We start from the raw sequence: 17,478 nt of genomic DNA on the forward strand, positions 1-17,478 counted from the left end.
AATTTTAATGAGAGTCGACTTTTCACCGTCTTCCGCATGCTCTTGATTTTAAAGATATACAGCTAACTCAAGCAGTGACAAATGGTAAAATCTTAATGAATACTTCATTTTTCGTCCATCATCGATAAATGTGCTAGTTTTGAGAGCCACATTAATCTCGGCAGAGCGAAAGCATATCGCCGGCGACATGCAGTTGAACTAGTCAAGACGCTTTGACAAATTGAAATGTTGTGAATTCATCTCTTCCTGATCTAACATCTAAGTAACAAGAGTAACAGTAAAAATGATAGCATTGCGGACTTGCAAAAATTAAGAAGAACAACGCTTCGTAAACGAGTTAGCCTGCCTCGCAGTACAATTTGAGATGAGCTTTAAAATGAGTACGTTTGTGCAGATGATGCTTTATTCACAGTCAAAGAGTTATAACTAAGTATAAGTATTCAAAGAATTTTTCATAATGGAGTTTTCGCAATTGCGCGCACGATGATTCGTGAATTTATAGAAACGTATAGTGATTATGAACGCATTACTTGTTTCATTTGCCGAAACATTAGAGCCTTTGTTTATTCCGCGAGGAATATATCTCATATAGGTGCCTTTTGTAAAAAAAAAAATGCTTATTTGATCGCTGCAGGAGGTCGAGCGCTGGAATATATAGAGCAAAATATATAAAGACAGTTTCAAGCGACATGCAAGAAATATTTTTAGTTGATATAAGTATCGCAGAGAGGCATGTCGAAATGCTACAGCGGAAATTATTCCGCGAAACCTTATACGCTTGCACATAACAGGTGCAGGGTATTTTTGCGAGTAAGGTAAATACGTAGAGCAGCAGCAGCAGCAGCTAGCAGCAGCTCCACGAGAAGCGCAACAGTGCGCGCGTGGTGCGGCCGTGAGCTTTGACCCGGTGACCTGAAGCTCGAGGGAAAGCATGAAGAGAAGAGCTCTGCACTGCTGCTACTGTATTCTGCTCTCTCTTTCTACATACAGCCTCCCTCACAGTGGTAGGAGTGCGCGGATAATCGATAGGCCGGTTCACGAGCTTTTCTCTTTTTCTCTCTCTCTCTCTGGCTCTGCCTAGAGCTCTCGCGTTGGCTGCGCGCTCTCCTATGCGTTGCACCCTAATACTCATAGAAAATGCACGAGCCGAGCAAAAGTCGATGCGGACCTATACTGGTTTTCGGCCAGAAAACGCGGCGGCAGTGTGGCATTTACGAGGGCGCGCGTGCGACTCTGCTCGCGGCCGTGTAGGTGTCTTGGAGTGCTTTGCTCTTATAGTGTGTCGCTCGCACTGGAGGCCATGATACAGCCGCCGCGGCGGAGCCCAGCCTAGTGCAGGAGCACGCGCTGGCCGCGAGGACACCGAGGTCAAAATGTGTCGTTAACGCGCGCATCGCTCAGCGGTCGATCTATCAGCGCTGCGAGCGCCGCCACCAAAACATCCTCGCGATCCTGTGCTACTTGCCTCCTTGCACTCTCCTTTAGCCGCTTACGACAAGCTTACGCAAACTTATCGAGTTCATTTTCATTTTTTTTTTCTTGTTTTGAGCTTGCATGAGTAGTCACTTGTGTTCTCTGCACAATACGTCATAACGTCGTAACGACGCAATAGAGATAATACTTCCCCACTCGACTTACATTATTCAATATTCTGTGCAGCCGAGTACATGCTAATAATGTTCCGATAACTTTTAATGCTCAAGTACACGATTTCATCGATAATTATATGAGCATTTGCGTTTTACAGCTTCTACTCCATGAGATGATTAGTTGTGTATAATTTAACAAAACTGTTAACGATGATAAAATTAAAATCCATCGATAACCATCATTTCACTCATTTTGCTATGCGTTTAAAGCAATTCTTGTGAGGAAATCTCTTTAGCAATTATCATTTATGATAACTAAACAAATTATTTTAAATCTGTACCATCGGGCAAAATATTTCATCAACTATTATTGTTTTTAAAACGAACTTATGAATGTAATAATCGTATCGTTAACATGAGAGGTCTAAGCTTTCTGTAAAAGTGATTAGACGAAGCTGAAATAAAATAATTTCTTGTAGGCTGTATTAAACTACTTACTACGAATATTTTACTTTCTAGTTTCTTAATATGGATATCAATTTTTGCATTAATATTGTTCAAAGCCATTGAAAACTTTTCTTTATAAAACAAATGATTTCTAACAAAATGCAAGTGTTTTAATACCTCACTTTAAAAATCTTGAAATAAAGAATTTATTTTTTGACTTTATGCGTACTTTTAAGCTTTTTTCTAATAAAGTTCATCAACATACCAATTCCATTTTAAGCAATTCTGTGCCGGCTGGAAAAAGTGAAGTAGTTTAAGGAAATTACGTTGCGAGGAAACTCGCAAAAATTTACCTCATTTTCTAATTTTATAAATATTTATAGCTTAATAATATTTCAACGATTTTTTCAATGAAATTTCATTCATCATTTTATGAAAAACAGTTATATTGAATTATATTGCAATAAATAACAATTTAAATTATGAAGCAAATAATATTAGACTATGAAACAAACTTCTGTCGAATTGATGAATTAAAAACAGCACGAAAAAAGTTTTTAACATAACACCATAACCAATTCACCAAATACAATTTATATACAGCGCTCGTTTCCTAGTTATATCCTGATATTTGTGCAACAAGTTATACAAACTATAGTCCAAGAGAGTAATGTACTACACGATACGTACGAGTTACAGCAACTCCCATGAAACTATCACCGTTTGAATACGTGAATATTATTTTTCTCGAAAATTTGATCCTTTATCCAAGCGATGCCAAGCATTTTAGAAAAATATACGATAACCCCAAAGAAAATCAAAATCGTCGAAGCGTTCAATGGAATGCCAGCAAACCAATACAAAAAAGATTCATCAATCTCCACAAATTTGCGGACTTCTGAGTTAAAGTTTTTTTTTCTTTTGAAAAAATGAAATTCTAATCTCTGCAATATTGCTCATTTACTCTAGTTTTTCAATACTCAGTGAGCTCGCTATTTGCACAATTTCAGCTCGTTTTCTAAGAAGAATTGTCGATATCATCGCTGGGGAATGAATAGGAATTTTACTTTTTGATTAAAAAATACTCGATCCACTGTACCTAAACTTTGAAAACGATCATCAAGTCGTCGATATACAAAAATAAAACGGCGATCGTATAGTCAATGCGCTACAAAAAGTAATCAAGATGTATCCGTGATAATGATTGAGAAAAATTTAAACTGTGCATACTTGCTATTACTGTCGTTATGTGTTAAATGAATGACAAGTAAATCACAACGAAAGTCTTGCGGATAGAACCGATTAATTTTTACTGCAAAACTTGTTTAGACTGCTGATATTCTTCAAATGTTATTGGATTCGCTTCTATAATAATAAGTTTTGAGTATATGGTCTTTCAACAGAAAAATCGTTCGAGAGGAATACATTTTTTCACGTTATTGACTCTTATTTATGAGATTTTTCTTTTCTTGCTCTTACATACAAGCAATTTAGCTTATTTACATGATACCATGGCTTATGCCCTTTTCAACTAGAAAGCACGTAATTTCATGTGATTTTTCATGTGATTGTGATTTGATGCGAGAACTCCATACGTACATAAGACAACACAAAAAAAAATTACATTAATATTAATTTAATCTCGTTCTTCTGAAGTTAGAGCAGCAATATTATCTTATGAGTATAAAAGTGGATATAAAGGAGTAAAAAAAACGAAATCTAAAAAGTATTGTATAGTTGTTTGGATGTAGTAATTATCCGAATGATGATAAGAATTAAAGTCTTTACTTGGTTAACTGATTTTTGGTTTTTGAGTGAAATGTATATTACGTATCAGTCGAGCGGTACAAAAGAAACAAGCTTAGTAATCTTGTCGAATCATGAGTCGAGCTTCTTGATACAGCTCTGACTTTCTTATCATTTCAGCATTGTTGAATCGATGCATGAAAAGGAATACTTCCAGGCATAAGCTTCAATAGATTCCCATTACTTGTGCACTTTCAATGCTCCACTTTCTCCTTCCCTGATATTTTCTCTAGCAAGCGGAGTCGTGTTTTTCTCAAACTTTTGACATATCTCTAGATCGTATTTACACAATAGCCAGTTGACTAGAGTGTATATTAGAAGAAATTAAAAAATAGATGTTTTCGAAAATTACTTATAGAAATAATAATCAAAGAGAGTTTATGGCATAAAAAGAGAGTACCCACAAACTTGAGCAAACGACTTCTTTAACCGTGACCTGACGAATAAACCATTTAACGTTGATTTTTTGGAATTCAGCTATTTTTCAATGTTTCTTATCGTTTTTTTACTTATTCTTATTAATATATTTCATTTTTAAATGTACCTTTTGAAAAAATTCTAATAGTATTTACTATAAAACCCAGATTTATATCTAAATATAAGTAAATAACAAGGTAAAATTGATTTTACAAATGCGCGATATTTTGACTCTCAAATGGCAAATATATGTTCTTTTGGATATTTTCCAAAATTATTATTACTAGAAAATTTTGTTGAAAAAATGTATTCACATTTACTCAAAGAAACATTGAAAAATAATGAAATACCAAAAAGACTCTAATGGCGAGAGACTAAGACTGTGAGCAACTTTCGAAGCCCACATGGTAACTTATTAGTAATAAGTTATTACAAAAAAGATTCATTTTTCCATATTTCTATATTAATTTATGTTGCATTAATATGTACAATAGAAAAAGTTGAAAAATTATCTACTAGATTTTCAACTGCAGAGAAAAATGACAATAAAGTAGCAGTAAAAGATTTGATATTAAACTCATTAGATTATGAAACATTTCTCTTCATGCAATAAACGCTTCACTGTAATTACATAATGGTTTACCGATATTTTGTAGTTAAGTACAGTTAGTGCAACACAATGCTGAAAAAAAAATAAAGAAAAAGAAAGAGAAAAAAAGCGAAAAAAATTTGCTACTCGGAGCGCGCTACGAAGCAGACTCACATTTATAAAAATATACGCTACAAACTGTAAAACTAATAGTTTCGCTAGCAAGTAAAGAAATGGGAGCATATAATTCTACTCTACAATTTTCTTTATTTTTTTCGTGATACTTTACCTTTTACCGTTTACACTTTTGTAGTTTTTTCATGGTAAACCAATTAATTTATTTTAAATGTTATATTTAGTTTGTTGGAGTTTCTGGTAAAATTGTCAAATTCGTAAGTTGAAATCGAAGACAAATTTTCTACCTCTTATTCAATTATTATGGGTGGCAGATGAAGAAAAATCAATAATGTCGGGGTATGAAACACCATCAACTAGCCACAGCCGTAGCCATTGGTTTTGGTGCACCCTTTGCCTGTTGCACACCGATCCTCGGCCTGGTTTTTTTTTCACTCTTTGTACATACGTACCCATAAAGCTAGCGAGACTGGAAAATGGGGAGGATGATATAATCCGTCTCCGACCTTCTTTTTTACTGGGTCATTGCGCGTGTCGAGTTTAGGCGTCTGCATAGGTGGATATTTAGCTATAGGTTGACAACGAGGTTTTCCTTGTTATATCTACCAGGACGTTTGAAACGCGAGATACTAGTTAGATTTATATTTTTCTTTTTAACAGGCGTCAAAGCTTTTCTTTGTGCAGTTGACCCGTGACTGGTGCGTTTGACCAAAGATTGACCGAGACTACTGTTGAGATGTCGCACCCTCAAAATAAAAACTCACTCGCAGATTGATGAAAAAAATAATAACTATGCGAAAATTAATATTTTCTGGGCTAAACATAATAATAGAGCGATCGAGAACATTCCAGCAGTCGAAATATGATCGAAACAACGAAACTAGTTCGATGACTCGTACAGTAGCGAAGTATCAGTTTACATTCTAGGTGAGTCCACGAAGCTGCAGGCGGATAAGCCGCCAACGCTTAAATATTCGGTTATACATTTACAGCGAAACTGTTGCCAAGATATACGCAAAGCGAGAGAGAGAGAGAGAGAATTCGAAGCTTAAACTTGCCCCAAGTTCAGCGGTACACAAAAGTTCACCAACTCGAGCTCGCATTCGAATTCATCGTCGGATGCACTGCGCGAAAGCTGGCGCGCGAAGCGCAATCGCTCTCACCTATTTGTATATTGCCTGAAATTTTCAGCGCGTAAACTTTGACGACTTATAACGTCATTTGAAGCTAATACGAGACTCGAATCGATACGGCCTCGTAGCGTTATGCTATACCCAGAACTTTTAGGGCCAGTCCGTAGGTATTTATTTAACAGTTATCCGGTGTACGATGAGCGCAAGAGTCGATTTCAGCTGTAGACGTGTCGAGCATTGAAATAATTCGATACCGAATATAAATGTTTTTTATTGACTATGTTTTTTAAATGAATTTAAAAAAAGCAGGATAATGTCATTAACGAGTGCATACAATTTGAATCGCAGGTATGGCAATCGCCGTCAACAACAGCAATAATGCAAGTTGGACGACGATTACGAGTTCGGTGTCGACAAACGGGGCAACGACGACGTCGACGACGCCGACGACCGCGACTACCTACGAATTGCCGCCACCCACGCTCAGCGAGCGCGAGCAGCTGAAAATCGAGTTCTACAAGACTTACGACGTGATGACCGGCATCAGGATCGCCGCAACCCTCGGCGGTTTCTTTACGATCATGGTTCTTCTCGTTATTTATAAGAGCAGGTACGAAAGCACTTTAACTTTTCAATTTTTATTGACACCTTTTTTTTATCGGAAAAAATGACTCTCTATAATTACATTTGGAGCGTTTCGTCGATCATCTTTCGCATATAGTTCAATTGTTCAAACATTCCGATGACGAATCCAACCGTCAACTGCTTCATCCATACGCGGCGTAATATCTTGTCATCGGGCGAAATATCTTCTTTCAACAACTTTTCGGCAGAAGCAACTCGATCGATACTCTCTAACATGGCCGCCTCGAAAGCCTTGAGCTTTTTTGAGAATACTAACTTGACGTGATCGAAGTATTCTCGGTCATCACCTTTAATCTCGTTCTCCGATGACGGCGCTCCTAGGTCGTATTGTTCCAGTAATTTATCATTGTCGGCAAGGTCTAAGATGACTTCTTTGAGTTCTTTTTGGAACTGATCGTCGCTTTTCAGAGAAAGGCATCCAGTCGCTAGCAGAGCTAACGTCAAGCCTACAATTACGCTGTCGAGAAAAAAAAAGTAAAAGCTAGAATCAACATTTTTAATGAAAATTAATCACTCCCAAACATAATTAACTCACTTTGAACAGTTTAACTTCATACCGACGTGGTAACAAAAATGATGGAATGAAGATGAAATGAAATACAAAAATACTGCTTCCTTTTATACGCGACTAATGTAAACGCGATAAGAAATTATCTAGAGCTCATAACGACCAAAAAATGATTAATTCATGCATTGAAATGCAAAAATGATGGCGAAGAAGAAAAAGTCCGTAAAGCAGCTTAGAAAAGTATATCGGCCACAACTCATGCGGAAGGTCGCGTAGGGCGATAAAGATTAATTTTAAAAATAATATTTCAATAACAATGTTGATAAATTATTCAAAATGGCATACAGAAAGAACGAGAAAAAAATTAATAGTTTAATGAATGCGGTCAGATGTAAGGCAAACCGTCAACTGGACGATCCCAGACTAACAGCAGCAGCCGAAGCAGCAGTGGCCGAAGCAGAAGCCGAAGAACGAGCTTTGGCAGCTGCGCTCGAGGCCATAGCCAGGCTACCGCCTAAGCCACCGGGTCGAGGCCCAAGAAGATCGCTTTGCGTCGAGGTGAGTAGTTGTCAAAGTCATTATACATAGGACTCGTATAAAAAGTCAATTTATTGTTACCTCTATTCGACGACAGCCTTTCGTCGAATCGCATTTACCGCTGACGGCGCCACGATTCTCCTCGGTCGGCGGTGGCTACGATTCGCTACTTTCGGCCACTCGTCGATTCCCCAAGGGCAGCAACCGATCCATATGGGCCCATCGTCGCACGAGCTCGATAACCTGCAGCTCGACGGCGAGTAGCTACCTCGAGCGTCGCGGCTCGGCCATGGTGATGCCCTGCTTGCCTCCGCCGCCCTCCTACCCCAGGCATGCCGTGGCCTACGACGAGACCTACGACTACTATCATCCGATCGACATTCAGGTAAGATAATGCCGGAACAAGTGCCCATGAACAGCCATTAAAATATTCGGCTCGCAGGTAATTCAGCCGACGCCCGAGCTGTCGCCCTGTGGCAGCGAAGCCGGCCTCTATGGCTCCGTGGCGGTCCCGGCATCCTACAATCGGCAACAGCAACAGCAGCCACAATACCGCTTTCCATCCGCGGGCCATCGAGTCGCGAGATCCGGCCGAGCCCCCCTGGCGTCGATGGGCAGCGTCGATCCGCCCGAGCCAGACTCGCGCTCGCTCGGCTCGGACTCGGTGTTCCTGGAGGAGGCGCGCGGCCGCGACGAGGAGCCGCCCGACACCGAGGACGAGGTTTCTGCCTTCTCGACCGACTCGTCGGACGAAACGGCGACCGGCCACAACAATAGCAGCGCTAGCAATGCTAACCTGCCCAAGAGGTTCCTCAAGGTGCCGCCCAAGAAGAAGCGGGCGCCAGAAAGGTGGGACGTCTGCGTAGGCTGCGTACCAAGACGGCGGACGGGCTCGTCGGCGAGCGCGCCTCCGCCGATGACACCTAAACAACATCAACAGAACATCACTTGCATGACCATTAGCGCCTCTATCGATGATTATGCACCCATCAGGTGATCTATCTACCCGGTGGCGCACATTTGCACGCACAAAGCCACCTTTTTCTATTTTTCTATTCTATGACTTTTCTCGAAAATAATTATTACTACCTCTTTTTGTATTTTACCTCCATTTCCTTATCCTTCTTTCCTACACTTTTACATCTTTTGCCCAGCTATCTTTTGAAATATTTAACAAAAATATTCCTCGATATCTATTGAATATTTGTTTAAGTAGTCTCAAGAGTCGCCGAAATTATCAAATTTTGTGACTAGTTTGAGATTGAGGAAAAAAAAGTACATTTTCTTTCGCCAGTATTCCATGTTACATTTCAAGGCGGATAACGAACATCTAATTCAATCAACTTGAAAGGATAATTTGGAATACTGTAATAATGAATTTACTATGAATTACAAGCATTTTCAGATTTTTTAGATCATGTCAAATGAAATTTTTTGAAGACCAAAAAAATTCAATTTACGATGAGAAATAACTATAAGGAAAAAAATGACGATATGAAAATTACCCACTCATTTTTTGCTCTTCAATATTATTTTTACAGCTGCAGTTATTCAAGTGTTGGGATTATTAAACGACCAAGTACTTACATGATATAGGTCTAAAAAGTTTCAAACAAAGTATTTGTATGGTTGACTTGTTTTCGATTCTGAAATTTTCTTCTAAAACTTTAGCTTCATTGTAAATACACCTGAAATCATATCAATGTATATTTATATCGAAACTTATTCTCACAAATGGAAAATCATTAATAAACTATAAGGTAGAAATCTCTCCTACAGATTCTTACGAATTTTCAATTGATAGAAAGAAGTAATAAAACTGCGAAAATTGATTGAATCAAGTTAATAAACTATTTTGCCTTCAAATAAAAGCAAGTAAAAGATGGAAGTAACGATAATAATAGACCCAACCCCAAATGTAAGTGAATAGTATTTGTATTTAGCAACGTTACGGTGCACATGATGCATTGTGCAGGCAAACTCAAGTGAATCCACTTTGAGCGAGATTGCATTATCAATGTGCGTTCGTACATTTGCTAAAACTATAACATGTGTATTTTACGTGCACACATACGCGCGCGTGAACACACACGGATACACATTTACACAAGTCAACGCAGTTGCGCACGTATACAGGTATACATACTGTTGAGCAACTTTAATCTCATTAGTCGAAGCTTTTAATGAGCTACACTGTGCGCTAGTACCTGTACCAAAACAATGTTACTTTTGTGCATGCAAATTTACAAGTGTACACGCGCACATGTTGGCAGTTCTATGTAAATTAAAAATTGTCAATGACTCGCTGCGCTCTCTTGTTATCGGCATTCTGACTTCTTTTATTCTATTGTTATGAGGAAATTATTTCTACCTTATAGTACTTGTACATGAAAAAAGTCGACACAATAGGTAGACTTACATTTAATTTCTATTCGATTACCTCTTCATGAAGTATAGATTTATTGAATGTAAAATAAACATGTTCTCATAGTCCAAGAATGATTGTCCGTGATGTTTATAGCGTTCACATAGATATCTTTTAATGTTAGCGGATTTTATGTCGCCGAAAATATTTTAATACACCTGTGTTTAAATCTTTAACCCTAAATAATTAACATAAACATTTAAAGCTTTCATCAGCAAGAAATTTTAAGTTACAATTTTCATGTAAAAAATCAAGAATTTAATTATTTAGGGGTAAAGTACTTATCTACTATACACTTATACATCATATCACTTCTATAATGATATTGTAAATGTGCCTATTTTATAATGTTTCAAAAGGAACATTAGTTTCTTTCATAATTAAATGTTAAACGAATTTCTTTGTAATTTTTACATTCAAATATTAGATCTCAAAAACTGTTTTACATCATTTATTGATAATCATCTTTTTTAACACAATTCACTACTAAACGAAAAACTTACATTTTTTTCAAGTCTAAATTTTTTTTAGCTATGTTTAATTTTTAATGATTCACTATACACTGTAGAAATGATAATATAAAGCATCCGGGATTAGAATGTTTACGCGAAAATATTAAAATATTAGCTATCAATTTATGCAAATAGTACTTCTACAAATGAAAATATTAAAAAATCAATCAAGTTGCATTATTGTTGCCTGAGTCATAGTTAACATAATGAGTTGAAAATCACTCAAGACCTTGAAAAGTTAGAAACAATTTGACGGAAAAATAAACTTGTATTCGTTATCTGATAATAATATAAAAATGTGTATGAATAATGTTAATTGTTAATGAAAAAGCACATACATAATTTATAAAAATTGTCGTTATTCCATATCTGAATTTTAATCGTGTCTTTTCTTTTTTCATTTTCAACGAAAAAAACCACAGCAGACCAGTTCTGTCGTCAAGCAGCAGCCAGAATAGTGCAGCCGCCAGTGGCTTATTATCACCGCCTCGCTCGGCGCCAGCACCAATTGAATTGAGACATAGACCAGGCCTTATACCCGAACGCAGTGTCGTAACAACGAGATCATCTTCGACTCCTGGTCTACTGTGGTCCCAAGAGACACTTTTCTAGTGCATATTAAAACATAGCAGAGATAAAAGTACAATTCTGTTCTTTAGCTGCTCTAAACTCTGCCCGAAAATTGACTATAATATATTTATAGAAAGACTAAAACATGTGTATAAGCAACATAAATTTAGTGAGTGTGTCTGTCATGAAAACGATACATTTCAAATGAAGTGGTCCGATGACAAGTTATTAATTTTTTTTCAAATAATGAGCTGGTACTAAATAAAAAAAAGTGTTGAGCGTTTTAAAAATGAGTCGATGTACTTGAAAAAAATATACTTTTTATCTTATCTATTTATATGAAGTTGAGCTTTTTTAAGTACCACAAATAGTAAATCAATTCGCGCTCGCCAGACAAGATTTGTTTATGTAGTAACTGATGAATGAAACCGAATGTAACATTTCCGGTTTTGACTTCCTGTACAGTTTTGCTCAAAAGTATCTCTTATCAAATATTTTTACCGTAAATTAATTTTAATTCGATTGAAATTTCTATGTAGATCTATCCTCCAAGTATTTTTATATCGAGCATTTGTCCAAAAACAATAACATACATTTTTTCGAAAAGCTCTTCGAAAAATTCAATACTTATTTGTCCACGAGTTACATTTATTATTATGTATTATAGGGATTTGATACTTAAAATAATTATAATTTCGTTTCACGAGGGAACTTATGGTGACGGTGCCAGACTGACAAAATATGCGCAATGAAGGATTATTAATATTCCGGAGTAAACAAAAGGAATTATTTTTATACAAACTTCTTCATGATCCAAGTAAATGTGGAAAATACATGTATTCAAAATAATATAATATATATAGATGATATAGATGATTAAGTTTTTAAACAATTAAGAAAATTTATCTTAAACATTAAAATTTTTTGACGATTGAAATTTATTTATAAGTAACAATAATTTTAAGGAATTTAACATTATTACTAAAAAATATTTGTCATTTTGGTGCCAAGAAAAATAAAATTAATTTTTTTCATTCTATACAATTTATGTTTGATGAAAAAATACATTGATTGTAAGAGCACAAGGGAAATAACATGATCGAAAATAAATAATGAAACAGTTTTGTGCAACGAATTGTTGTAATAATCAATCGACCCGATAAAAGGTTAAAGAATAATTTTAACTTATTTTTAGGATATTGAGTTGATTAATTGAGCATTTCGTATCCTTGACGTGATATAATTCTGTGTAATAACAATGATCCTTAAAGATCTTTTGCTCTGAGTGAGTAATACACGTAAATACAAACTTTTTTTATCAAATTTTTCGCTTGAAAACTTTTAATAAAATTGATTGAGGAACTCCTATATTTTCTTTTATACAAAAGTTATTAAATGAAAAATAATAATTATACATTTTTAGTAAAAAATAGTATGCCAAGAAAACTATGTAACACTCGAAATGAAATACAATATTGACTCACTCAACGCACCAGACCATATAGGTATTTCAAAGGCTCAGAGATAGCTCAAATGTTAAGAAAACTCTTTTTTACTGTCATAAACACAGTTTACCTGAACTTTTACACACATTTTTCGATTTCAAATAATTAAATGCGTACATGAACAATTCATAAAAACAATTTTATGTTTTGATATAGTTGAAACTTCATTGAATTAAATAGTGCATTGAAAGGTGGAAATTATTCAAGCCTAAAGAACAATAAAACCTCCAAAAAGAAATACTGAAGTTAAGGTAAAAATGTGCATTTTCAAATAAAATTTTCTGAGATTCAAAGAGCTTTCACAGACCAGAGTATCTTCGTTTCGTCAATCTAAAGAACACCACTCAGCTTTTCGAAAAAAAACTTGAATTAAAATGTTTAAAAAACAATTTGAATATGTTCATTGCACATGAGACTCTTCCTGCCTCTCTTAAAATTATAGCATCTTCCATTGACAACTTTTTATATTTTTAAGCTTAAATGCATATAATCTTTATGTTCTTCCCTATATATGTTACATACATAGTTGTTTTCGTTCAAGACGTTTCAACATTATAAAAGTAATTGTTTTTATGATCAAAAAATTAAGTTGTTGCATTAGTTTGAAAGAATAATAATAAAATTAAAAATACAAGAGTGGGTGTAAATATATTGATGTTAATATTAATGATTTCAAACTGCAATATGAGAAACCCAAAAAAATTTTGAAATGCTCATAAAGTTTACATAATATGTTTATAAGGGTGTAACTCAGCCTTCAATTGCATAAAACCTTGCTTCCAAGCTTTTAAAATTTTGTCTAAGTCTGAAAATGAAAAAAATCCGTATTTTCGACCTTTTATATTACACTACTCCTGTATTCCAAGAGAGCATTCTCATTTTTTTAAAAGTCCTTAAAAAATTCTGAAATAATCATATACAGGTATTTTTTAATTAAAATCAAAACTTTTTTATTTCTTGTATTCTTTGCCGAATGTCGTATCGTTACGAGAAAAAAAATCGCAAATATTAAAAATGTCATAATTGTACATATTTCAGAATTACAGGGATGATTAAATGATCTTATAAAAAGTTGTAACTATGCTTTTTCCAGTTTTAGGTTCAAAAAAACATTTAAGAGCTTGGGAGCAAAGATCTATGCAATTTAGAGGAAATAAGTGACAACCTGAAGTTTATAATAATTATTGTAAAAAAATTACGAGCTAAAGTTAAAAAAAGTATAGCTATAAAACTAAATAATATCGACCGTTTTAATATTTATTCCAAATAATTTTTGTTTGTTCCATATTGATTTATTAAATTACCAGCCCAGATAGAACATGGTTCATAGATCTAATCCAAAAAATAATTTGGGTACTACTTAAAATAAATATATTTTTTCATCTATTCGGCTCAGATTTTTAATCCATAAAATTGATCAAATAATCAACTGTGCTCATATTCAGAAATAATTGTGTAATCAAAGTAGTTGGTCATTATATTATTTATGAATTCTTATTAGTTTTTGTAAAATTGTGATAAACATTCATAATTTACATTAATATTGAAATTGATATAATATTGGGTAAACTCAAGTTGTTGAGGCCTATGAAATCGATTTTCCAATCGCTTGTAGTTTATTTTGTACATATTTATTGAAATTATGTAAAATAGTAAAAATTCGCGTCATTTGACTCACATAGAAAAAGTGAAAAACCCTGTGAAAAGTCCAAAAGTAAACTAATGATCAAAGGAAAATTGCTTATTTAGTTGGAATAAACGCATTAGAATAATCTTTAAAATGGTTTTTAAGGCCCCAATGGATCACAAAAAGTTCTTTTTTTTCGTATCAAAAAAAAAAAAAAATTAACAGCACACTTGTGATCCAGTTTTTATAAGATCTTCTTATTAACTCATTCTTAAAAAACGGTCGATTTCAGTTTACGCAAGAGTTTCAAGTGTTGCCGAATTGCCAAAATTAGTTTGATCGAATCAAATACATGTATATAGTAAATATAAAAACAAAAACTTTTCAAACTGTAAAATTTCCAGTATATGTTGGTATAATCGAGGGTATGATTAAAATGTATCTAATCATGATTTTTCAGATCACAGTATCACGATCACGATCATATACATGCACAGAACATTAGAATAGAAAACTTAAAAACAAAAAAAATAAGAAGTTTGTAAACTTTCCCCCGGTGCCTTTCTCTGAGGGTTAATTTTTTTTCATTTTCAAAGTAATGATATCACATTTTTATTATTGGAAATTTTTCATTAAATATTTTCAATACAATTACTCCTTACCATTTCAATTAGTATATTGTTTTGAATCAAACTAATTACGTTCTGTTAAAATTATTTGAAAAAAATAATCATGTAATAATAATTTTATCAAAAAAACTCACCTACGCTTTGAATGCAAACAAAATCATTTTTAAAACGAGCTTGAAATTATTCATCATAAATCCTTATGGCTCTGGATATGGTGCTTTTCTATAGCATGGTCATAATTTCCTCATTCGAAGAAAGCACAAATTATTAAAAGTAAAGCATAGACCCATACCACAGGTATTTTAATATCTATACAGACCTTCGTACTTTTATAATTTTTCTACTTTTCAAAGATCTTAGAGCATATAAAAAAAATTTTGAAACTCTAGAGATTGTTCAGAAGATATTTGTAGACGCTTAAGAATGAGGAGATACCGAAGCCTAAGCAGATATGAAAATTTCAAAACCCGTTAAATTGTTGAATTAAGGTCCCTGTAGACTTGTTTAGAAAAATATTTAGTATGATACTAAAAAAGGATCTGAAAATGAGGATATTTGGCTTGTCTTCGGCATCTCTCCCATAAATACCTATCGTACTATTTCGATGTCGAATGTCTTTATAGTTTTCTTCTTTATCTAAATCTTTATTCTATACTTCAAAAACCTATCTAGATTCAGTAAAGCTATGAAAATTACATACTCAAAACCTTGATAAAGGACGACCGATTTGAGCATCACCTGTGCCTTTACTCGTCACTGGGTCTACCAAATTGCACTAATTGCACTACTACTCCTGAAAACTTCCTCTCATCATTCGATATTATACATTTTCACGTTAATGCCACAGGCATAAATTAAATAATTTTTTTGAAGCAATAACACATTATACGTTTCAATTCTTGTTTTCAGATATAATTTATTAATATATCAATATTGACACAATCAGCCGCGGGGGTAATCGTTAAATCTATTTGAAAAAAAAACAAAGCTTTGTTACAATTAAATATTTTTTTGACAAGATACAAAAAATATTTGAGAAATGTAATGAATTGAATCAAAACAAACGGATACGGTAACAGAATTTTAAAAAGAAGGGAGACTTGTAATTAGACTGTGAAGCGATTTAAATTTAGATAAAGCGTAATCTTCGGGTAATTAATATACATGTATACATAAACATGATTGATATACATAGAATTTTGTAAATATGCAATAAAATAATTTACTGCGAGAATAATAAAAAAAGCTGGAAAAATAGCAATTATAAAAGACAAAACCTGTTATAAAAATACCAGAATCGTATATTAATTATTTTACGTGTGATGTGCAGGTGTCTTTATAGGTAAAATTAATAGAAATAAAAATATAATATATGATTATATTATAAAATGTGTATAAATGAAGTCTATAAATTGATATAGATGGCCTGAAAGTCTTACCGTACGAAAGATGGTAGTTTTTCAACGAGCGTCGTAAAATATTCTAATTCTCGTGGAATATTTATAAATTATTTAATTGTATTTTATTATTTCAAAAAATTCAAGTATAACTCTCAATTTAAGACCTTAATCTTTTCTGATGGTGGTAATCAAGAGATTATGTTTGATAATGAGTTTAAATAAAGTGAGCACAAAACTATTCATTGTTATTAATAATAAGTAAAAAAATTTGAACGTCATGTTCATTGTTACGACGAATGTAATGTTTCATATATTGCGAGCGATATTATTATTATTGTATACGTTGCAAAAAAAAAAATATAAAAAACACGTAAATACTCTGGACGTAAAATTATGATAAAGAGAAATTTTCTGAAAAGTTGGACGAAGAAATTGAAGGTTTAAACAAGCATGAAAACTGTGCAAGAAAGAATTTGCAACATAAGGAATTTTCAAGTAATACTATAATATAATGTAATGTAATGTGACATAACTACTTATAAGACATGTTGATGCTTTGGAATAAATGTCACAAGTATGTTTAAACCAAGACAATTTTTATTCTATTTTAACCTTTTTCAATTTTTAAAAATATTTAAATTCTTATCATAGTACTTAAAAAATGGAAACAAGTATTGGATGATATTTGAAAACTTATTGTTTCAAAATCATCCCAAAAGTTGTAAAGTATTTTAGTACAATTAAAAAATAGAGTAGTACAAATTATTCTTTTTTTATACGGAATTGTAATACTGCTTTCTTAAATAGTCGAACATTTTTTTTGTCTCATATCTGTCCTGTTCTACTTCATTCATTCGTTTAAAACGATCTCCTATTTCATGCTGAGAATCAGCAGACGTTATATAGTTCGTCCATAGTTGAAATTTATCCTTTAAACTGATATCACTTCCAAGAAATCGAATAATTCTGGCCGACGATAGATCTACTGACAATAAAGCCACGGC

General features: G+C 33.7%; 1 protein-coding gene across 5 annotated transcripts in view; it reads left to right on the forward strand.

Moving 5' to 3' along the window:
• Positions 1-12,192, forward strand: part of LOC106653034 — a 49,677-nt gene extending 37,485 nt beyond the window's left edge. The window contains exons 3-7 of one of the 5 annotated variants that reach the window (XM_014372257.2): positions 6,465-6,726; positions 7,659-7,827; positions 7,904-8,191; positions 8,249-8,799; positions 11,166-12,192. In XM_014372257.2, coding sequence (XP_014227743.1) covers positions 6,465-6,726; positions 7,659-7,827; positions 7,904-8,191; positions 8,249-8,799; positions 11,166-11,355 — 1,460 coding nt within the window. In that variant the 3' untranslated portion in view covers positions 11,356-12,192. Of the gene's footprint in view, positions 1-6,464; positions 6,727-7,658; positions 7,828-7,903; positions 8,192-8,248; positions 8,800-9,347 lie in introns of all 5 variants that reach the window. The other 4 variants (XM_023462544.1, XM_014372259.2, XM_023462546.1 and 1 more) reach the window with 4 other exon arrangements.
• The last annotated feature ends 5,286 nt before the right edge of the window (positions 12,193-17,478 follow it).

This window comes from Trichogramma pretiosum, unplaced genomic scaffold (genome assembly GCF_000599845.2).
Source record: "Trichogramma pretiosum strain Unisexual culture from Peru unplaced genomic scaffold, Tpre_2.0 scaffold8, whole genome shotgun sequence".
NCBI classification, from domain to species: domain Eukaryota; kingdom Metazoa; phylum Arthropoda; class Insecta; order Hymenoptera; family Trichogrammatidae; genus Trichogramma; species Trichogramma pretiosum.